This window comes from Babjeviella inositovora (assembly GCF_001661335.1).
Source record: "Babjeviella inositovora NRRL Y-12698 unplaced genomic scaffold BABINscaffold_9, whole genome shotgun sequence".
NCBI lineage: Eukaryota > Fungi > Ascomycota > Pichiomycetes > Serinales > Babjeviella > Babjeviella inositovora.
In genome coordinates, this window is record NW_017566846.1 from 260658 (window position 1) to 282899 (window position 22242).

General features: G+C 49.6%; 8 protein-coding genes across 8 annotated transcripts; 4 read left to right on the forward strand and 4 right to left on the reverse strand.

Moving 5' to 3' along the window:
- Window positions 1–258: 258 nt before the first annotated feature.
- Window positions 259–2226, forward strand: BABINDRAFT_152470 (uncharacterized protein). The gene has a single exon (XM_019127240.1). It carries the CDS (start codon window positions 323–325, stop codon window positions 2189–2191), a length of 1869 nt encoding a protein of 622 aa, XP_018984057.1. The 5' UTR covers window positions 259–322; the 3' UTR covers window positions 2192–2226.
- Window positions 2199–3286, reverse strand: BABINDRAFT_162423 (class I SAM-dependent methyltransferase). The gene has a single exon (XM_019129343.1). It carries the CDS (start codon window positions 3140–3142, stop codon window positions 2261–2263), a length of 882 nt encoding a protein of 293 aa, XP_018984058.1. The 5' UTR covers window positions 3143–3286; the 3' UTR covers window positions 2199–2260.
- Window positions 3287–4545: 1259 nt separating this feature from the next.
- Window positions 4546–5463, reverse strand: BABINDRAFT_8972 (class I SAM-dependent methyltransferase; the record flags this gene model as incomplete). Its single annotated transcript, XM_019132892.1, has 1 exon — window positions 4546–5463. One exon carries the CDS (start codon window positions 5461–5463, stop codon window positions 4546–4548), a length of 918 nt encoding a protein of 305 aa, XP_018984059.1.
- Window positions 5464–7674: 2211 nt separating this feature from the next.
- BABINDRAFT_152480 (uncharacterized protein) lies at window positions 7675–8194 on the forward strand. Its single transcript, XM_019127241.1, has one exon. It carries the CDS (start codon window positions 7823–7825, stop codon window positions 8144–8146), a length of 324 nt encoding a protein of 107 aa, XP_018984060.1. The 5' UTR covers window positions 7675–7822; the 3' UTR covers window positions 8147–8194.
- A 2627-nt stretch (window positions 8195–10821) lies between these two features.
- On the reverse strand, window positions 10822–11148 carry BABINDRAFT_162425 (uncharacterized protein). Its single transcript, XM_019129344.1, has one exon. It carries the CDS (start codon window positions 11057–11059, stop codon window positions 10874–10876), a length of 186 nt encoding a protein of 61 aa, XP_018984061.1. The 5' UTR covers window positions 11060–11148; the 3' UTR covers window positions 10822–10873.
- Window positions 11149–12431: 1283 nt separating this feature from the next.
- On the reverse strand, window positions 12432–13390 carry RPL7 (Rpl7p). The gene has a single exon (XM_019129345.1). The coding sequence runs from the start codon at window positions 13335–13337 to the stop codon at window positions 12510–12512; it is 828 nt and encodes a 275-aa protein (XP_018984062.1). The 5' UTR covers window positions 13338–13390; the 3' UTR covers window positions 12432–12509.
- A 1894-nt stretch (window positions 13391–15284) lies between these two features.
- RFX1 (Rfx1p) lies at window positions 15285–16811 on the forward strand (the record flags this gene model as incomplete). Its single annotated transcript, XM_019131447.1, has 1 exon — window positions 15285–16811. A coding segment is annotated over one exon (1527 nt), but the record flags the coding sequence as incomplete, so codon positions are not given.
- A 1184-nt stretch (window positions 16812–17995) lies between these two features.
- On the forward strand, window positions 17996–22219 carry LYS2 (L-aminoadipate-semialdehyde dehydrogenase). Its single transcript, XM_019129346.1, has one exon. The coding sequence runs from the start codon at window positions 18067–18069 to the stop codon at window positions 22186–22188; it is 4122 nt and encodes a 1373-aa protein (XP_018984064.1). The 5' UTR covers window positions 17996–18066; the 3' UTR covers window positions 22189–22219.
- Window positions 22220–22242: the final 23 nt, after the last annotated feature.

Here is a 22242-nt window from a genome sequence, read left to right on the forward strand (position 1 = left end):
TATCTAGCTTCTAACATGCTCTTATCTAATTGAAAGGTGGTCATTGACTGGCTTAATACAAGAATTTAGTAATTTTTCTGATAGCTGGTATATGATCCGGGCTGAAGAAACCACGCCTTGTACTCCTTTCCCATCACGGGAACCTCACATGGCCTCTACACGTGATGTTTTGGTGGCTAACGCGTGCGCGTTATATTTTTCTCACGCAGAAGCTGCTACATGAGAACCATTTGTTAATGAAACGCCGAGATAACTATTGGTAAACTAGCCTCCGCAGTGCTTCCCGACCGGACGATCCTTCTTCCTCTCCTCGCCCTCCTCAATGAGCCGAGATATATGGTCCAATGTCCCCGAATCGTCTACCGTGCCTACATTCCACTCCAAGGTGCTGAAAGATAAGGAAAGGCGCCTGTCATCTAAAACTGACACTTCCAAGAGCTCCCTGATCTCCTCACTGGGTCAACTGAAAACTGCTCAGCCCAAGACAGTGCACGTTTTCAACAACCAGACAACGCCGGTGGCCAGCACCAAAAAGAGGCACAAACTAGCGATCATGAAGGAAGCCCTACAGACCTTGGAACGAACTAGGCTGGAAACACGGGAGCAGTCGTCACAGATCTCCCAGGAGTCGTTTGACCTACAGCGAGACATCCTACTGCAGGCTGGCAGCCAGGACAAATTGGTCTTTGGAGATGAAGTGGAAACGTCTCAACCGAAAGCACAGCCCTCTGACGTCTACCCGGTTCTGTGCCATCCTCAAAACGGGTACAACAAAGGGCGGACAGTTTCGCCGGTAGAAATCGGTTCCTATAAAGGGCAGCTTTCAGAAATAAAAGCCCAGAGGGATAATACAACAGACATATCTGGGGATGCAAACACCCCTCCAGTGTGTATGGTCACCCTTAAATGTCCCTCCTCGATTAGAACAGACCTGGTTCTGGCGTCATACAACAGTTTGGACGCTGTGGAGAGTGGTACCCCGCCAGACAGTGAGCCCTCGAGCCTAGGACCCGAAACTGATGCCATGTTCTCATCCAGTGCATCTTTACTAGACTCCAAGAATATGGCGCATATGGAAGAATACAATTCGTATCCTATACTTCCGATTGAGGAAACTTCCGTATGTGCTAAAGACGGTGAGCCATACCAAGCTGCCTTACTGTTTGTTTCGGAAGACCTTTCCCCGAAATCGCATGAATTACCGTTCGAAAACAAAAGCGAGAAGGATGAACTTATTCCCTCAGAGCCAAAGAAAAGGCTCTTGAAGCTGCCCATGAAGACCCCCGCCAAGAAAAAGAAGTCTGTGGCTGAAACGAACGATGATTATTTAATTCCTGTTACCGCCAAACGGACGAATCGCTCGGCGGCTCATAGACTTCAACCAAGTAGCTCGTGCTCCAAAAGACAGCCCATGGAAACTGATATATTCGCTGTATCTCAGGGTGATTATAAAAGCGACGGGGAGATATTCAACAGTGATGTTGAACCTGATGTTTTGGACGAGGAGTTTTACTCCTCGGCGGCGAGACTGGCACAGAGTTCTCTAAATTGGCACTCCCTGTTGACCACTGATTACACTGGCTTGGAGTTTAATGATCTGGTTAAGGAAAATGAGAGAAAAGTCGCTAAGACTGGAAACCCCATTGAAGTTGATGTACAGATCGAAGAATTGCCGGTGGAGATGGAATCGTCATTCGACCAGGCTGCTGAAACCAAAAAGCCCACAAAAAAAGCTACGAAGAAAGCTACGAAGAAATCTGCGAAGAACGCTGTGAAAATGAGGGCAGAAAAGACATTGGGAGAGAAGGTTAGTTCGGCAAGCGATAATTCATTAGAACTGTTAGCTCCTATTGACCCTAACAAAACTGCAGCTGTCAAGCCTACTCGAGACTCCAACAGAGATAACATGACTCTATATACATCTACGGAGAGCGATTCCAGAAAAGCTACGACCATAGCTACAGCTCACATTTTGACGCCGAAGGCGGATGTGCCTGGGATATCTCTTGACATAAAGCCCACCATGACCCCCTCCCCTGCTGCGTCAAATCCACGAACCAAATCCACCCTAACTAAACCCAAGGCTGCGTCTTTGGCGGATTTGTGCGCTCAAACTAGTGTCAAGCCATATAGGGTGGGGCTATCCAAAAGGCAGAAAGTGGAGCTGCTCCACCAAAATCTACGAAAATGATTAATGAGTTAGGTTAATACTTTATGTAATAAATTAAAAGGCTTTGGAAACTAGACGCCAGTGCTTGGACTACGCCTTCTTGGCAAAAACATATCCGGTGTTGAAAACCATGTCCAAGATCTTCGACTCGTTGTCCTTTGCCGTCCATCCCATTTCCTTGTTCATCTCCTCAACCATCAAGTCGAGGACATCAATCTGTTCATCTGGATGAGCCAGTTTATACGCATGATACGCACTGGAGGTGAGACAGTACGCCTTGTAGTCGTTCAACGTGACCTTCTGGTGGATGTACAACGGAGGCTCCTTCTCCGGGCCACCCTCCTCAAACTGTTCAGCATGGAATTCAAACTTTTTAACTTGGGTGAAGGAGTGCTCGGGCACCGCAACATCCTTCAAAAAGCCACGCAACAAATTTCTCCCCGGTTGTTCCCAGTACGAGCCCAAGTATCTTGGATCGTCATAGATGAAGTTATCCGCAATCTTGTTCAAGGCAGGATACTTTGGAAACACCGGGTCGACATAATACCAGTAAGCCAATGTTCCTCCTGGCTTCAAAACCCTGAGCACCTCCTGGAAGAACAACTTATGGTTAAACCAGTGGATGGCTTGGGCCACGGTCACCATATCGGCAGTACCACTCTCCACATCACCCATATCTTCCGAGCTGGAAACATGGAAAGACACTCGCTCAAAGTCTTGCGGCGGAAGATTTTCCGCGGCCTTACTGTTAGCCGTGGCAATCATGGCGGCAGAGGCGTCGTGACCCGAAACCTTGTCAAAGAATGGAAGGAGCGCTCTCGCAGCAGTACCGGGGCCACAACCCACATCAACGACCAACGATGTCGGCCCGTTGTGGTACTTCATGAGATGCTCATAGAAGCTGGTGGAGTAGGTGGGACGGAAGAGGTTGTAGTTCGCGGCTGCGAAATTCTTTGCAGAGAAGGTTGCCATAATTGTAATTGGTAAGGGGTGACTTACAATTGGTACTCCTTTTCAGCCGGGCACCATGTTTTTATAAGCTAGGTGTGAATTGAAGGTTAAGTGGTTTGTGTATGGCCTGGAGTTCGTGTTTGACTAACCCGAACTCGGTCATCCGTACGGCACTAAGTGACCACTACGGTTCACGCGTCTCCGATGCGGACTTAGAACGGTTCATGCGTCCCCGATACGGGCTTAGAGCGGACACTGAGCAGAATGCAAGTGATGTTGTAGTCACGTGATGAGGGAAAATGCCGCGATTGATGGTCCTGGGGCCCCTCATTTGTAGTGCCGTAGGAACCAGCCATATGCAAGAGAAGTCTACCAGACTGGTGAAGCCTCTGGTCTCCAAAGGCTCTATATTTGCAATGGTAGCATACGTAAATTTAACTGTTTCTAATTTTAAATTAAATTATTTATAGAGACGAAAACGTTTGGGATGAACGTAGAAGTGTTATGGATTGTGCTGACATGGCCTTAGCAGTTCAGTTGTGGAGAACCGTAAGTCTCTGCATCATGCCAGCCCCATCGGAGCCGTACTGGAAGCGGAGGTAATGCCTAAGTTAAATGCCCGCTGGAACCAACCGGATTCCATCCCTAAATCGGAAGATTCCTATACATGCCCACTCCCCGTCAGATATGGTTATACGGTCAATCTTTGTGCCAGAGTGCGAGTCACGGGTTGTATGGTGATGACCCAAATGTCTAGCACATTACAAAAGTTGATATGAGGGTACTGTCGGTGATATGCTTCTGGTTGCTAACCAAGCTTGGCAAGGACAGTGGAAGAAAATCACATTGGCATGTAAATGTATAATTACTCCCACGAATAATGAGATTTTCGTACTGTATTAAGATTACTGGTTAAGGATTGCACACTGTTCAGTTTGGACATTTCGACCGATTTTTAAAGTTTATCTCGGGCCGTAAGACCATTCGCGGTATTCCCCACCGGCTTGCTAGCATTAGGTTTTTATTTTCTAATGCTAACGCATACGGGTCAGTGGCTGTCACAAAACAGGTTGGATTTGAAATAGTGTGTGCTTCCGAAGCCCTATTAAGCGGTCGCCACTAGCTGTAGGCACAGAATCGGGACCCCGTAATACGGCATAACCGTTGAACCGAAGCAGGAACTCTGGGTCTCTCCAAATGCAAGTTTACCTTATCGGGATGTATAACTGAATATTGACTCTGTCGGATATCTAGTGAGTATCACTAATATCATTGGCTGTATTATTCCCCAGCTGTATGGTCAAGCGGCTGAGGAGGTTCTATAAGGATAGCCGTATCACGAAACTCCAGATACAGGAAACGTCTGGCGAGCCGAAACACGTCAGCAATACACGATTTGTAATCACACCTTTTAACCCTTCATCTCAAAACGCCTTGGCAAACACATATCCTGTGCTCCAGGAAACCTCCAAGAGAATACTATCGTTATCCTCGTACGTCCAGCCCATGGCCAGGTTTATCTCATCAATCATCAAATCTATGCAATCCTCTTCATCGTCGCTATGCAGCTCCTTGTACGCGAAGTACGCCGCTGATACCTGAACGTACAACTTGTACTCATTTAGGGTAAGGTACTTGTGTATGTAAAGGACATCTTCCTTGTTTTTGTCGGATTCCCCTCCTGATAACCTGTTCTTGCCAAACCCATCCTTCCCGTGAAAGACCAGCCTTTTGATCTTTGTGAAGCATTCAGTCGGCACCTCCACGTCTTTAAGATACCCTCTCAATAACCTCCTCGCAGGTTGTTCCCAGTGGGGTCCCAAATATCGTGAGTCCTCGTAGATGAACTTCTGAATTATTTGGTTAATCACCTCATACTCTTTGGCAAAAATGCCATCGATATAAAACCAGTACGCCAAGGTGCCGCCCGGCTTGAGGATTCGGTGCACTTCTCTGAAGAACAATTCCTGGTTGAACCAATGGATGGCCTGGGCCGCAATGACCATGTCCACCGTTTTAGCTTCGATCTGACCGAGGTTGTGTGCCAGCGAAACGTGGAAGGAGATGCGGTCCAGATCCTGTGATGGAAGTACATCCTGTGCGATCTTGTTGGCGGTAGATATCATCGTGGCTGACAGATCGTACCCGACCACTTCGTCAAAGTACTCCAAAAGAGCCCGAGAAGCAGTCCCAGGGCCGCATCCCACATCCACTGCGAGTGCGGTCTCGCATTGCCATTTCTTGTGATAAGCAAGGAGCTGTTCGTAGAACTCAGCGGGGTATGTTGGCCGGAACCGGCTGTACTTGACCGCAGAGAATGTTTTGGCCGAGAATACTGACATCGGACGTGATTCTAATGTGGGGGCAAAACTGTGGCGGGAGATTATTGCTTGTATGTATTGGAATTGCCGTGATGCTGCAAAGGTTAGCTTTCGAGAGCAGCTTGGTCGGTTTTATACCCTTTCCATTCGGTTTCAGTTACGCGGACTGTGGACTGATAATCGAGTGTATTTAACCAGTTTCCGGTGCATCCCAAATCTTCCGCGATTACAAACGCGTGCGGCTTAATGATGTCTTTGCGCATGAGAAAAACGTTATGGCGAGCGTTATGCATGCATTATTAGCCTTGTGAATCAGCGGTCTAATCCTCAATCCATGGCGGTGAAATGCCCCACTGGAATGGAGGTTGTTATTGGAGAAATCTCAGTGCGGGGAGTTTTAGAGGTATTTACCCCCTTATTCGTGACCTCTTCATCCTGTGCGCCTCGCTATGGTAGAACAAACGGGGCTCTATTTACGCCACGCTCTACGGTATAATTCGCGCAGTTATTCGCGCAGTTTAGAAGGCTTTGATTGATCAGCCATCGGAATTTGCACTGGGGCATATTCCTAAATGTATGTTCCATAACCAGCAAATGCATCCTGGCTAAACCACTCACACCCCGATACTCTAAACTACGTCCGAGAGCATCTCGTTGTTGGTTTCGGTGCAACTGAGACACTGGCTGTTTTTTACTTGCAGATGCATCACGTCTAGCTTCTCGGAATGATCTTGGCGTACCAGTGATGTGCATGCTATGTCCTAGCTGGCGTTTCACTCAATTGGGGTGACCTGCTGTATATGGCTCCTAGACAACCGTTCTCCGTAGACCGTTTTCGACGTTTAGTCCCAGTGAAATTAAATAACGGGCGGATGTCCCAATACCGGTGTAATGGCTACGCAAGAGATTGGTTCCCGGTGCCAGTACAGCCCCAAATGGTTTTGATCGTAGGTAAGGTTAACGTTCCGTTTCCACCGCGTACTACTCTCTGGTAAAACAAAAAGCCTTGATACAGTGCTAGGCAAGCATACCCCCAGACTTAAGCATCCCGTAAAGATGTTAAATCCGATAGATACCGTCGGCGGATATCCTCACCTCCGACGAGACGATACCGCTTGCAGTCCTCGATTCCTCCGCTATATATTTTTGATATATCTAAGTGATAGCGGGTAGTTTGAGCCACAGTAATGACGTCAATGAAAGTATTTGGAATACACAAGAGCGCATGAGCCTCTACCGTGTGGAGTGTAAGACGGGATACCTCAGGCAGCGCTGATTCTCAGCCTCAGTTATCCTGGGGACAGATCAACGTGCCATTGAGATAATAAGCTGTATGGTGGCTATTCCTGGGTCACATCCTAAACCCAGAAATTTGTCCCTTGGTATACCTCGTAAAGTACTGATAAACCTCTGGAGGGTCCGCAGGACGGAATCGGTTATACCGTGCAGACGCAATGCTAGCGGGCACAGGGTTTGCTAAACCGTTATTGAGAATGGCACTTATAGTACCTCGAATAACCTACAATTGTAGGGGACCAGTGCGGGGAAAAGATGAAGATGTACTGCGTGGCGCCATCAATAATCTATTCTTATGACGTTTCCGTGTCTGATCTGGATTGCTGCCAAGCCTTTGTCGACCTGATAAACCTTAACGCGTAAACCGTGCAGCCACATGACTTGACGGTAACAGCTGTGCACGTTTAGGTCTGTTGTTACTGCGTCTTAATCCGACTAGATGGCCAGAATTGCAGCCTTTAGTCTAGATTGTGCAGAGACAATACATCATAGTGTTTCATTTCAGATTGCATATTTTCATCAGAAGTGAGTAGCCTAGGAAGTCGTAAGAGGGAGTAAAGACGGGTTAGATGGCCAACTCTGCAATGTCAAAGGCACCAATTTGACAAATAGACCACGTGCAAGGTTGTCTAGATGGTGACTCTTTCGTGCCGGGAAATTGGTTTACGTAACCAGAAAACGGAGTTTTCCGCACTCGTTGACGATCGTATTGTTTCCAGTTCTAGTCTCGAAAAAAGCGGCTTAACTGAATATCGATTTCACCTGGCAGAAGTTAACTCCAAGGTGTGACTGAGAAAATCAGCTATTAAGAAGTATATATCCATAAGCAGAAGCCTGGGTTCTCGCAAACTAGAGATACTAACCCGTGGGGTTATGGTAAGACCACATGTATGACTCTATTGGTTGAAGTGCTGTGTTCGGCTACATTTGCAATCATCTGCCCAATGCGAACTACACATCAGAGGTATATAAGTGTATATTACACCGCAGAGCGAGGAGAAACAATGAACTCTCCGTCTAGGCTGAAATACATAAAGGAAATTAAAACAACTGAAGAGAAAAGGAGTAGGGAATCAGTCGATAGATGTATATCCTCTATCTCAGATTTTACGGGACACAAGGATTAATTCACAAGGTTCTGGGGTGGAACTTAGCAGAAGCAGGAAAGACAGTCCTCCAACGCGCAACAAGCGCAAATGGCAAGACAACACCCGCAGAAAGAACCGCAACACCCGCTGTCCTGCTTCTGTGGCTGTTGGACGTAGACTGGCTGCTGTTGCTGCTGGTAGCCCTGTGGTGGACCGTAGTTGCCTTGTGGAGGGCCGTAGTTACCCTGTGGTGGGCCGTAGTTTTGCTGGTAGCCCTGTGGTGGGCCCTGTTGGTAGCCTTGTTGCTAATAGAAAGTTAGTCATAGGCACATTGCGGCCCATTCCTAGCTCTACTGGTGATACTAGGAAGGAGCATTGAAATATTGGGCACGTACATAACTCATTCTTGGATAGTTTTATAGGGGGGAAAAAAAGTACGTATTGAATATACTAGCTTGTTTAAACGTGTAAAGAAAGGTTTTGAGATTGGTGGTCACACGGTGTTTACAATTTTTCGCACTCTGGTCGCATTCTCGAGTTGACATTTTTCGTTCCAGTTTTTTTTTTCCCGCGAAATGGGCGAGGCTGTAATCTATGCCGGTTTCTCCGTATTGGTACATGTGCATAAATCGAGCATATTATCTTTTTCTTGCTGAATGTAGACTATCAGTTTGTGGTTAAACTAGAGGTATGTGCGGACTTCAGTACATCGACCCGGCATCTCTCGGTCTGTATTCTTAGCAGCGTCATGGATAGGTGTAATTTGTTACTTGAAAGCTCTAAGCTCGGAGCCAGACTGGAACGCGTAAAAATGGCATTGAAAAATGCATGTGTGGGTATTTTTAAATGGAATTAGCTATTATACAGGATACGAGTTACTTACAGGATAAGAGTATGACTTACGTGATTAAGAGAGTCATTAGTCATATAATTGAAGCTCCTTCGAGTACGAATTGACATCTAGGTAGGAAACTGTAAATGTGTATTACTAATGGTGAATATAACTGGACATGCTATGTGGCATCCGTTCTTGAGATCTCATTACGGTGCCGTCACTCCATTCTACGTCTTGAGATACAGCGATTGCTAAACCTACCTTTGATATATGTAACGGAAAATGATTTAAGGTTAACTTCTACGTGTCTCTGAAGACTGCGATTAAGGAAAGGGGTTTTTTTCGGTGCCGCATTCACAACAACAACAGTAGCAACAAAACCAACAGCATGTACTGCACCAGACACAGAAAGTAAAATAACCAAAACAGCATTCGCCCCAATCTATTTTATCTTCTGGTAGGTACTGTTGGTTATCTTGTGGTGTGATCTGTTGGTCATCTTGTAACGGTTCCAATTGGTATCGTGGTGGGATCTGTTGGTATACTTGTGGTGGGACCTGTAGGTATTGTGGTGGGACCTGTTGCTGTAAAAATGTTAGTTAAATGCTGAGTTCATAGATATCGTTGATCAAACATTTAAACACTGACTTCGTTACTCATTGACGTGGACGGTATATGACTTCAGCGATTAGGTGAGTAGAGAAATGAAGGAAGCGGATCTTATATAATTACCTTTCCGCACAGCCCACTCTCTTCTGGGTTTCATGGTACCATTTGTTGGGTAAACACCTCCGCGTTGGTAGAAGTTTTTAGATTTGGTGGTGGAAGCTTAGTCCTTGGAAAGTCTGAACCCTAGTTATTCGACCCTTACTTGAGCTGCGAGAGGGAATGACTAGTTGCACGTGCCTGGTGACCCTAAAGAGACTGCGATAAGTGTTGGGCCCACTACGTCATGAACTTACACGAGGCGTCGCAAACCAAGAAGATTATCTAGTTGAGAAGTTAGTTCATTTTTATATATAAGGGTAGGTTACCATCTTATATAGTTTTTTGTTCTAGCTAGAAATTGACCTTTATTTTGGAGACTCTAAGTGTACCATTAGAATCTCTCAGTTAATAGCTAATAATGGAGTCTGTCAGAGAATATTAGTCAACATGACAAGTCGGACAAGTCCCGACGGAACGCTGACAATCTGGATCCTAACATAATTATTGGTTGCCACTCGTTTAATCTTGGTTGCTTTTATCTTCCAGGCTACTGAAAACGTCTCCATGGCATGTCTTAAACGAGGAACAAAGGCAGAAGATTGCATATGCACATGTCAATAATTCTGAACTGCCCATAATTCAGACGAGACCTACGGTTTGGCAAGGAAAGCTAGTCATTTTCTTTTGCCCACTCTTGGATTGGTCAATAGAAATAGAAAAATTTTCATTACGGTAAAACCGGTAAGTACAAGATTTCACCCGTTTACAGGATCAATTGCTGCGCGGAGCACTACGGTCTGCACACTTGATTTCACTAAAACCACTTTTTTCCTTCCACCCCAACATATAAAATGGAAAACGTTAAATTAACTGTACTGGTTCTATTATTTGTTGGATAAATCTTTATTAGTTGAGACGTAACCGAGAATGTAAGATGGCTCGTTACCAATGGCCATTCCAAATACTATGTTGAAATTACCTGTCACTGGTTATCCTGACAGTTCCTAAAATACAAAAGTTAATCTATCGAGAACTGTCTGTTTTCATTTAGAGTTTATTGGCTATCAGTAACTGACGTAGAAGGGTCTGAAATGGATTAACAGAGGGCATCAAGTGCGCAGCAGCAACAGCACGCTGCTAAACACCCGCAGCAGGCACTGCAGCATCCACCGCAACAACCACTGTCCTTTTGAGGTTGTTGCTGAATATAAACCGGCTGTTGCTGTTGGTAATAGCCCTGTGGTGGACCTTGTTGATAGTATGGTTGTTGACAGTGGTGCTGTTGGAGGGTTAGTCAAGATCACAAATGGTTTTAGAAAGCGAATGTAGAGACTCTGAATGAGCTCACTGAACCTGTACTATCCGGTGTCGTTTTGATAGTTTACATACATGATGGTGACCCATTTTGAAGACGTTATCTTGGATAATTTTAGTATAAGGCAATGGATTAACGTGGGGAAAGGGTCCTATTTATCCCCAGCGTGCCTTCTTCGCACACCTGACGTCATTTCTTACTCAGCCTTTTCTGGTATATTATTTTACCCACAAGAAACACCTTTATGTGCAGCAAATCATATTGTCTTGTAAATTTAACGTGAAGCGAGGCGCAGTACGTTTTCACCCGTCGCTGCATCGACAGGGTGTGTTGTTGGGCTTGGCTCGAAGTTGGGCTATCTTCCTCTAGGGCCATTGGCGAACGAGTCTCGAGTAAAACTTTATTCTATTCTTCAGTACTGAGGCTTCGAAAGCTTAAGGTCCTGTTGAAACTAGTATCGTCTCTGAATGAGTAGGTGTATGTTCAGACATATGCTCAGATGTATGCTCAGATGCCAAGGGTGCAGAGCACTGCCCGCATGCATGGCATGGCCTAGGACTGCGCCGTTGATAAGGCAGTTGTCATTCTTTACAAGGTGTAAACCTGATGAATTCTAAGGCACGTTTATAGTTCGTAAATACACCAGAGATAGCCTATTTCTAGGTAGAGCTCAATATACGCCTCAACGTACAGTGCGTTGAGCCTGCCATTGTCGCTAGTTAACGGTGACAGCTTCGGATGTATGCCGGAATGGAAACCTGAAAGTGATGGCGCAGCATCCGTGTGTCATTTGTTGCTAGAAAAAGGGGCGAGGTAGATGGAACCTTAACAGAAACAGGAGAGACAGTCCTCCAACGCGCAACAAGCGCAGAGGGCAAGACAACACCCACAGAAAGAACCGCAACACCCGCTGTCCTGCCTCTGTGGCTGTTGGACGTAGACTGGCTGCTGTTGCTGGTAACCTTGCGGTTGGCCGTAATATTGTTGTTGTTGCTGACATAGTCTTAGTGTCTTTTTCTTATATTTAAACGGTAGGCTGACTGGTTAGAAACTGAGAATATAGAGCTCAGCCTATGCCTATATCATGTCATGAAACAGAGGGTGTGACGTACTTGATAACTCATTCTGGGTGTTTAACTCGTTAACTATCCCGACCTTCTCGCATTGGAAGAACAGCGAGGATCTCTACTTATATACCACAAGGCCATGACTATTCAGTAGTTGCCTTAATGTTCGTCCCTCAATATAAGCTCCATTCCCAGATGCTTGCTCTGTGCGTTGCATTAGCCTTGTCTATGTGTTTAAGTTTTCCAGCCGCTCCTAAAATCGCAATTCTGTAGGCGCAGCGCTTCGTATAATTATGAAATTCGGTGCATTAATAGTCAGTGTAGTAGACCGTGGGAGTCAATTCTAGCTCCTGCTGATGGACCGCTATCACGAAACGCCGGGAGGCATCTGTGAAACCTGCCCTCTTGACGTTCAAGATGCGTACAATTTGGCTGGTGCACGGTCGAAGTATGGCATGGATAGCCCGGTCCCCGTGCAGTCCATTGATAGAAACGTTAATGACGTTTGTAGCTGGCAAGGTTGATCTACGGCATGCGCTGGAAACTTTCAAACTGCATGCAGACAGCGTTACCCCGGTCACCGTCTCTCGAGCATATACAGCACCAGTCATATATCTGCTACAGGGATAGTTTTGGGTTTTTTTCTGATCAAGACATCGAAAAAAAACTCTATGGGTGAAGGGCTATACACAAAACAGTATTATTCATATACATGATAACTTCTAAAAATACAATCCAAGCGCAAACAGAGCTGTGGCTTAGTTTTGGCCTTCGATGAACTTGTCAATGTTGATTTCGGTCAATGGGGTGTTACCGGCAATGGAGATCTTTCTCTCGTTCTCCGAGGCATACTCGAGCTTCTGCAACTTGGCCAATGGACCGTATCCAGAGATTGGGTAGTTCAACTTGAATGGGTTCAACCAGAAGGTGACCTGCTTGAAGTTGTCACCCATGGCGATAACCTCGTGAATCAAATCTTCGATACAGATGAAACCCAACTCGCCCAACTCCTCTTCGACGACAGCATTGTTGTTCAACTTGGTGACCTTGACGGCTTGGGTCTCCTCATCTCTAACGTTGATGGAAGCTCTCTTCTGGAACAACTGTCTGACGGAGGCCAAGGATGGCTTGCCACAGACGACGTACGGGTGGATCAACTTAAGCAACGGTAATACGGTTGGAGTCAACTTGATAAAGACACCGGTGTTGGCCTTGGTCAATCTCAATAAAGACAAAACCTTCTGGGACTTGGACGGGATCTTGATCCCCTTCTTGTGAGGTGGGACTCTGATGATGAAGAGCAACTTGGCTGGGAAGTCCCCCTCGATCTCCTTGGCGGCAGATATCTGCTTTGTGATCTTTTCGTTCTTGACCAAGTGCTGGATTCTCAACTTTTCAATCTCCGCGGTTCTGTGGTTGGAGACCAAGGTCTCAGCTCTAACAAATCTCTCCTTCTTCTGGTTTCTCTTGCGTCTCGCCTCTTCCTGTCTCTGTCTGGCAGCTTCCTGCTTTTCAATTCTCTTTCTGTCGGCATTCTTTCTCTTTTTCAAGAGAATTTCCGGGTTGGAGTTCAAGTCGGCAACCATTTCTGTACGTGCTGGATAATTTGGTGTGTGTAACGGTAAACAGTCTATATTTTTAATATGTGGCCAGACTTGGGTTTTCGATTTTTCCTATCATGAAATTTTTTCTTAATTTTTTGATTTTCGTGCAGGACAGGCATGCGATGAGGTTTAGGCAATATCTACGGTACTGCGTGCGCGTACCAGAGTGAAAAACCGAAGCTTATGGTGGAAAAGAAATAAATCTACAAGATTGGCACTTGGGGAAATGATGGCCTCTCGTGAGGTGATGGCCTCTCGTGAGGTGATGGCTTCTCGTGAGGTGAAGGCTTGTTATTTAATCTTGGGCGCATGAGCTGGTGTTGGTATTATGGAAATTTCAATTTTTATTGTAGAATTAGTGGCCCCTGTTCTATGCGTCGTCATTAGTAGAGTCGTTCAAGGCGTTTAACGAAAATAAAGCTGGTAGTGACCGAATTACACGATTAAAGCATCCACATTATTGTGAAGTGTCAAAAATCTTATACATTCATTGTCAAGATTATTTTGTGGCATGTGATTTATCAACGATTGGCAGTAAATCACACGTTCCTCCACTGCGAATCAACCCTGTACTGTGACTTCTGATCCCTATGGCTCACTCTGAGCTCGCTTGCGTGCCCTCCAATCGGCTTGGTGTGTCGCGGAACCGTATCCGGTTCGTCTCCCAGTGGTTGCTGCACATCTACAACCATCCCCGCTGAAGATGGCGCCACTCATATCTTCTCGCTTAAAAGTCACCAATGGCTTCAATAACCGGATATGCACCAGTTCTGGATCGTATATATTCATCGTTCATATTCATCATTTATATTCGTTTATATTCATTTATATTCTCTATATTCATCACCCTGTAAGTCATGGCACTGCCTCACTTATTCCCCGCGCACCCATTATGAGCCTTGGGAGCTTTCCTGCACACACCACTCCCGATACTTTGTAGGGCAAGAAAATTTTGGAGCCCTATTGACATAGGGGCGGAAAAAATTACGTGCAGAGGCGATCTTAGATAGGGAGAACGAAGGAAAATACCGCCCGCCTGCCCTCCTGAGTCCACGTTTCAGGGTCTTTTGTTTTCTCCAAGGTACACATCGATTTTCACTCAGAATATCGGAGACGGCTGTTATTATCATTGGTCTTCCCGTTTTTTCTACCCTTCCATCCCTTCTACCACACGGAACCCCTTCCCGAAGAAGCTTTCCCCATCTGCATTGTTCGTGTCTCAGACCCATAGCACAAAGACGTCACCTTCTTCTGACAGCCTGGCATCTTTCTAACGATATCCTACCATCGTCCCACCACCTTCACCCCCATCTCCCCCCTGACTTCCACGCCACCTGTTATTAAGGAACACCTATCATCCTGCATATACGCATTCCCTGATCTGAAGTCCTACTAGTGGTTATAACATCCAACGTTTCCGGTTTATCCCTGATTCTGATATTGAGTCAGCAGTTTTCCTTTAGTTTCAGTCGATCTAACTCGGATTAAGCGGATTCCCGACTCCAGTCACTTGGTCACCGGGTACAAAGCTCCCTGTCCTCTCTTGAATTCTAGTTTGAATCGCCCATCCTAGCCTGAATCACTCATCCTAAACTCTCCTCACTTGCTCCTTATTTTTTCCATATGCCTGACCACCCTGAGTTCAACCCCGGCTACCCAATGGGGTTCGTGAAGCTTGAGCCTGGCAACGAAATGGTGCCCATGCCCCTGGGAATTCCCTACGGACAGGTCACCCCGCTCCAGTTCCAGCAGATGCAGCAATTGCAAAACTTCAACGCTATGCAGATGCAGATGCGAATGCAGTTGCAGTACCCGTTCGAACCGGAGCCCATGGCCAAGCCGTTCCAGCCCGCTATGGCATTCCGGGGTCATCCGGGCCAGGCCATCACGCCCGAGCCGGCTCCGGTGGCATCCCCTGGTCCAACAGTCAAACGCGCCCGCCGCGCAGACCACGCGGTTTTGGGTGACGATGGTGACGCGGAGCTCAAGCAGCTCGCATACGCTGCGCTCGAGGTCCCGTTCCCGGACTTTGCCGCGCAGGTGCGTGCAGCGGAAAGCGACATGGCGGGGACCATGCCTGGAAAGAAGTCAGAAGTCTCTGAAGCCTCCAGCGAGCGCCTGCGCCAGGTGTTCGGTATGGTGTGGTTGCTCAAGGCATGCGAGGCGGCGCCACCTGCGGTCGTGCCACGCTCGCGCATCTACGCGCGCTATGCGAATATCTGCGCGGAGCACGTGGTCAAGCCGCTCAGCCCTGCGAGCTTCGGAAAACTCGTGCGTATTCTCTTTCCAAACCTCACCACTAGACGGTTGGGCATGCGCGGCCAGAGCAAGTACCACTACTGTGGGATCAAGCTTATCGGCGAGGAAACAACCCCCAACTCCCCTGCAGGCTTCTCTGAATCACCGTTTGCACCAAACACCCCTTCCAACCACGGTTCCCCCGGCTCCTTCACCTCAGCCGTGTCTACCCCCCTTCCAAGTCTGTCGCGGTTCAAGCTCAGCCTTCCAGCTGAAAACGACGCCTGCTACGCGTTGCAACACGTGCCAGACTTGCATGTGCGGATTGATCGTGCCAACAACGCCAGCGACCTCGACATGCCCTTGGTCTTGCCGCCCCTCCATCCGTATCTCCCCCCGGGCACCGACTACGATGCGGCTGACACCCTCGCCTCGCTTTACAAGTCGCATTGCACGGCCTTATTCGAGGCTCTCCGCTACATGCAGGTGAAGAAGTTGTTCTATTACCTCAGCTCCTTCAACAGCACTTTGACGGCGCCGGTGCAAAAGCTCTACACGTGCGACGCGCTTCTCGCATGGGTGGAGCGCGCGGACCTCGTGACGTACCGCGCGATTGTCAAGATGTTGACCAAGTTGTCGCTCCAGAACGTGCCTACGGCCGTTCTTCAGCAGTTGAAGAGCGTGGGCGACACGTTTCCACGGCGGTTGGAAGAATCGTTGGCGCACATGCCAAAGACCGTGGTCGCCGCGAAGGGCCGCGCCGCACGCGCGTTCGCGAACTTGCTTGCGCGTCTCGTCAAGGTCATCGAGACGGGGCAAGCCTGTCTCCGGGTGTTGGCCAGTTCCTCCGACCGCCAGGCGATGCTTGCTGATTGGAACGGCCTTAACTTCAACGAGCTCATTCTCCGTGAATTGCCGTGTTCGATTGAGAACGGCTCCAAGGTGTTGAACGTGTTGACGCGCGACGTGCCGCACCTCTTGGAAGATGCATCCGCGCTCGCGCCGTACTCGGGGTATCTTCTGGATTTGGCTGCGAAATTCGCAGACACCAATCCGCGCTTGTACCTTCTCATTTCGTCCAACCTCTTGACCGTCTGTCTCCGCGAGATCAGCATGGCGGGCGGTCCCAGCTTTGGCTCCTGGTGGCTTGTGCGCTGCTGGGTCGATGAGTACATGAACTGGGAATTAGAGCTCGGTGGGTTTCTCGCCCCGGAATTTGATGCCGCGCCGGCGGAAAAGCCAGTGGAGAGCCAGAGCCATGTCCCGAGCGATCGCGGTCGTAGCGGGCACTTTGTGGATTTGTTGGAGACTAACTTTGAAGAGCCAGTGCTTGCTGAAAGTCACCGCTTCGCTGACAGCGAACGGTTGATGGGTTCCTTTGAATACCAGAATGAGATGAAGGAGAATCTTTTGGATGATGGCCCATAATCCGGGAGACTAGCATAAGTGTCTGTTTCTGTGGTGTGACTCAATATCTGATATACCTGGTGGATTTCTGACGGCTGATTTTGGGTGCAAGTCCCATCTATACCCCTTGCATTTGTATTTTAACTACATAACTAGATTTATCCGTAGGCTAAGACTGGAGGGTTTAGAGAAACGTCAGGTGAATAGTTTGGGAAAATGTAGAAATATCCAATCTCCGTCAAGTTCTAATTACCGTTATCTGGCCTTGCTGATGCCATTTCTGGTTGCAATATATAGGAACATTATTTTTTTTTTCTTTCTATTTATACTAAAATCATTATAAGCTGGTTAATATCTATTATGACTTGTATGTGCTATAAAAAAATTTAGCCTTAATATATATATATATATGAATATTGTAAAATATATTTATAAGCTGTTACGTTTATACACTCCACCTGCTTGAAGGTCTAACTAGGCAGAGACCAAAATATTCCTGTAACAAAAGTATCCATGTCATATAGCTATACAAGACATATTCACTGAGGATAATTTCTGTATAGAATATTCAACTCTACCACTTCCATTTCAGCATGCCGAAACATACACTTATGCTTCTATTACTGCGTAAGCACAGGCACGGTCTGTCATTCGACATGGGTTCACACCCTTTATTACATTTAAAAATAATAATACTAGCTCTGGAATCGTATAGAAAGGAAAGTAATATGTCAAATTCAGGGTGGGACAAACTAATCTATTACCCCCCCAATGGCCAGAAATGGTTTTAATGCCCCACTTACACCGCGCTTAATCTGCGCCTATGACACACATCCTGCATACACCTCCGAGGATTACTCACCCCATGCAGGAATCCTGCACCGACACCCGCAACTCTGAAAAACTGGCGATAAAGGGCAGCCCAAGCCGCGACGACTCACCGCGGAATCTGCCTAGTCCCGACGAAATTTTCCAACCTTATATAAAGCCTATTCCACTTCCATCTCCGCAGAGTTCTTTTTCACGAGAGTATTCCACTGACTTACCTCTACACCCCTTATACATCATGTCATTACAGTACTGGTCGGAGACCTTGAATTCTCCTACATTATCCGTGTTGCCGCACGATTTCTTGCGTCCTGTGGGTGGGCGGGTCGTCGAGGCGCGCCACGCGTTCGCAGCGCCGACGGCCGAACAGTTACACAGCCTTGCTACACGTGTGCCCGGTGCCAGTGCCTTTACCGTGGGGCTCGCGGCGTTTGCGACCTTGATCTACCGTCTCACCGGGGACGACGACTTGGTGATTCTCACCGACTGCGACTCTGAGGAGTTTATTGTGCGGGTGAGCATTGCGGCGGAGTTGCCGTTCGTGGACTTTTTGGCACGCGTGGTGGAGCAGTACGCGCGCGGCGCCGCCCAGCGCGCGCCCTTACAGACGATTGCTGAGCACCTTCGCGCGCAGAATCAGCTCGACGACCTCCCAGCGTTGTACAAGCTTTCGTTCCAGCACTCCCGTGCCGCCGAAGGCCTTTTGTCACCGTTGAAGAACTCCATCAAGGACCTCGCAGTGTTTGCGGGTGAGACCTACACCGTTTACTACAACGCGTTGCTCTACAAGCAGGAGCGCATGGAGATTTTGGGTGAGCAGTTCGTCCAGTTTGTGGCACAGGCGGCAGAAAACGCGGCCGTGGCCGTCGGGCAGGTCAGTTTGATCACCGCGGTGCAGCGCGCAGCGTTGCCAGACCCGACTGCGGACCTCGACTGGTCGTCGTTCCGCGGCGCGATCCAGGACATTTTTGACGCGAATGCGCGCGCACATCCCGCGCGTACATGCGTGGTGGAGACCGGCGCGCGCGACCGCACTTTTACCTACCAGCAGATCAACGAGGCGTCGAACATTGTCGGCAACTACCTCGTCAAGACCGGGATCCGGAAGGGCGATGTGGTCATGATCTATGCTTACAGAGGTGTTGACTTGATGGTGGCCGTTATGGGGGTGTTGAAGGCCGGTGCAACCTTTTCGGTGATCGATCCGGCGTACCCCCCAGCGAGACAGAACATCTACCTCCAGGTCTCCCAGCCTAAGGGGTTGATTGTGATCAAGAAGGCGGGGATTCTTGACGATTTGGTGTTGGGCTACATTTCCGACGAATTGGACGTTGTCACACGCATCCCCGCGTTGGAGATCCAAGACTCCGGGGCGCTTGTTGGCGGCGCATTCGGAGGCTCCTCTGAGTGTTTGTCCGCGTACGTGCAGTATGCGGACCGCTCGACCGGTGTGGTTGTGGGACCCGACCTGAACCCTACATTGTCATTCACCTCGGGGTCCGAGGGCATCCCAAAGGGGGTTTTGGGGCGCCACTTCTCGCTCGCATATTACTTCCCCTGGATGGCGAAGCGGTTCGGGTTGAGCGAGAACGACAAGTTCACGATGCTCTCCGGGATCGCGCACGACCCGATCCAGCGTGACATGTTCACGCCTTTGTTTTTGGGCGCGCAGTTGCTCGTTCCGACCGCGGACGATATCGGAACGCCGGGGCGCCTTGCAGCATGGATGGCGCAGTACGGTGCGACCGTTACGCACTTGACCCCGGCAATGGGGCAGCTTCTCTCGGCACAAGCTACCGCGGCGATTCCGTCCTTGCACCACGCGTTCTTTGTCGGGGATATTCTCACCAAGAGGGACTGCTTGCGCTTGCAGACGCTAGCGCAGAACGTGACGATTGTGAACATGTACGGGACGACCGAGACGCAGCGTGCGGTCTCGTACTTCGAGGTGGCATCTCGCGCGGTTGACCTAACGTTCCTCGAGTCTTTGAAGGACGTCATGCCGGCCGGACAGGGCATGCACAACGTGCAGCTTCTCGTTGTCAATCGCAACGACCGGGCGCAGACATGTGGCGTAGGGGAGGTTGGGGAAATCTACGTGCGCGCAGGGGGGCTTGCCGCGGGGTACCGCGGACTTCCGGAGCTCAATGCCGAAAAGTTTGTCACCAACTGGTATGTCGATCCGCAGCACTGGATTGATGCCGATACGCAAAAGAGCCAGGGTGAGCCATGGAGAGCGCACTACGAAGGCCCTCGTGACAGATTGTACCGCACGGGCGACCTCGGGAGATACCTCCCTGACGGTAACGTAGAGTGCTGTGGGCGCGCGGACGATCAGGTAAAGATCCGTGGATTCCGCATCGAGCTTGGTGAGATTGACACGCATCTCTCGCAGCACCCGGGCGTACGTGAGAACGTGACGTTAGTCCGCCGCAACAAGGACGAGGAGCCGGTGTTGGTATCGTACGTGGTGCCGAAGATGCCGTTTGCGCACGCGCCGGGCGTGGACGACCCTATTGTCTCCGGGCTCATCGCGCACGCGGACTTGATTCGCGACATCAAGGCGCATCTCAAGACGCGGTTGGCCGCGTACGCGGTGCCGACGCTCATCGTGCCGCTTGCCCGCCTCCCACTCAACCCGAACGGGAAGGTTGACAAGCCAAAGTTGCCGTTCCCGGACACGGTTCAGTTAGATGCGGTCGCACAGCTCTCGGCACAAGAAATTGACGAGTCGCTCTTCTCGCCTATGGAGGCGACGATCCGCGACTTGTGGATTTCGGTTTTGCCACAGCGCCCAGCAACCGTCACCCCGGACGATTCGTTCTTTGATCTCGGAGGCCACTCCATCTTGGCAACAAGAATGATCTTCGAGTTGAGAAAGCAGTTGGTGGTGGACCTCGCGCTCGGGGCGATCTTCAAGTTCCCGACTATCCGTGCGTTCGCCACGGAGGTTGCGCGCGTGCAGCGCGGTGCCGACGTTCAGCTCACCGATGTGGCAGAGGCCGCGCCCGAGACGCCTGCTGATTACGCGCAGGACGCGCGTGACCTCGCACGCACAGCCTTGAAGGCTACCTACGCCTCGCGTGCGCCGTTGGCCAAGACTGATGCCCTCAACGTGTTTGTAACCGGTGCCACCGGGTTCCTCGGCTCGTTCATCCTCCGGGAGCTCTTGACCCGCCCCACCGCCATCCGCGTGTTTGCGCACGTGCGTGCAGCAGACGCGGCCGCGGGACTTGACCGTTTGCGCACTGCCAGCAAGGCGTTCGGCATCTGGAACGAGGCCTGGACTAGCTCCATCGAGGTGGTGCTTGGCGACTTGTCCGTGGAGCAATTCGGGTTGACGGATGAAAAGTGGGCCGCTTTAGCCGATACCATCGATGTAGTTGTCCATAACGGTGCGTTTGTCCACTGGGTGTACCCGTACACGATGCTCCGCGACGCGAACGTGATCGGGACCGTGAACGTGCTCAACTTGTGCGCGCACGGCAAGGCCAAACAGTTTTCGTTTGTTTCCTCCACCTCCGCGCTCGACACCGAGCACTTTGTGCGCGAGTCCGACCGCTTGATCGCGGAAGGCAAAGCCGGGTTGTCCGAGGAAGACACCTTGGAGGGTTCCGCGGAAGGCCTCGGCACCGGCTACGGCCAGAGCAAGTGGGCCGCGGAATACATCATCCGCGAAGCAGGGCGTCGCGGCCTCCGCGGGTGCATCACGCGCCCGGGGTACGTCGTGGGACACACCACCACTGGGTCCCAGAACACGGATGACTTCTTGTTGCGGATGTTGAAGGGCTGTGTTGAGATTGGGCAGTACCCGGACATAACCAACTTTGTGAACATGGTGCCGGTGGACCAGGTTGCGCGCGTCGTGGTCGCGACCGCGTTGCACCCACCAAAGTCCGACGTGCTCGCTGTCGCACACGTGACCGGGCATCCGCGCATCCGCTTCAACGAGTTCCTAGGCGCGTTAGCCCCATACGGGTACGATGTAAAGGCGACGGATTACATGGCCTGGAGGGCCGCGTTGGAGAGGTATGTGGTGGCGGGAGCGGATTCCGCGTTGTTCCCGTTGTTGCACTTTGTGTTGGACAACTTGCCGCAGGATACAAAGGCGCCGGAGTTGGACGACGCGAACGCGCGCGCATCGTTGAAAATGGACGCGGAGTGGACCGGCGCAGACTTTTCCGCGGGCATGGGCGTAGATTTGGCTCAGATGGCGATCTATGCTGCGTATTTGAGCAAGATTGAGTTTTTGCCAAAGCCAGTGTTGGCGGGTGTGGCGTTGCCGGAGGTGGATTTGAGTGAGGAAACAATCCAGTTAGTGCTTTCGGGCGCCGGTGGGCGTGGCAGTGCCGCTAAATAGAGGGGATGGCCTGCGAGGTGAAACTGAGGTACGATAGGATTATATGGGATAATG

Bases quoted from the DNA above. Each gene is read 5' to 3' on its own strand.
- BABINDRAFT_162425 (XM_019129344.1), bottom strand. From the start codon at position 11,059: ATGGCCCTAGAGGAAGATAGCCCAACTTCGAGCCAAGCCCAACAACAC.
- BABINDRAFT_152470 (XM_019127240.1), top strand. From the start codon at position 323: ATGAGCCGAGATATATGGTCCAATGTCCCCGAATCGTCTACCGTGCCT.
- RPL7 (XM_019129345.1), bottom strand. From the start codon at position 13,337: ATGGTTGCCGACTTGAACTCCAACCCGGAAATTCTCTTGAAAAAGAGA.
- LYS2 (XM_019129346.1), top strand. From the start codon at position 18,067: ATGTCATTACAGTACTGGTCGGAGACCTTGAATTCTCCTACATTATCC.
- BABINDRAFT_152480 (XM_019127241.1), top strand. From the start codon at position 7,823: ATGTATATCCTCTATCTCAGATTTTACGGGACACAAGGATTAATTCAC.
- BABINDRAFT_162423 (XM_019129343.1), bottom strand. From the start codon at position 3,142: ATGGCAACCTTCTCTGCAAAGAATTTCGCAGCCGCGAACTACAACCTC.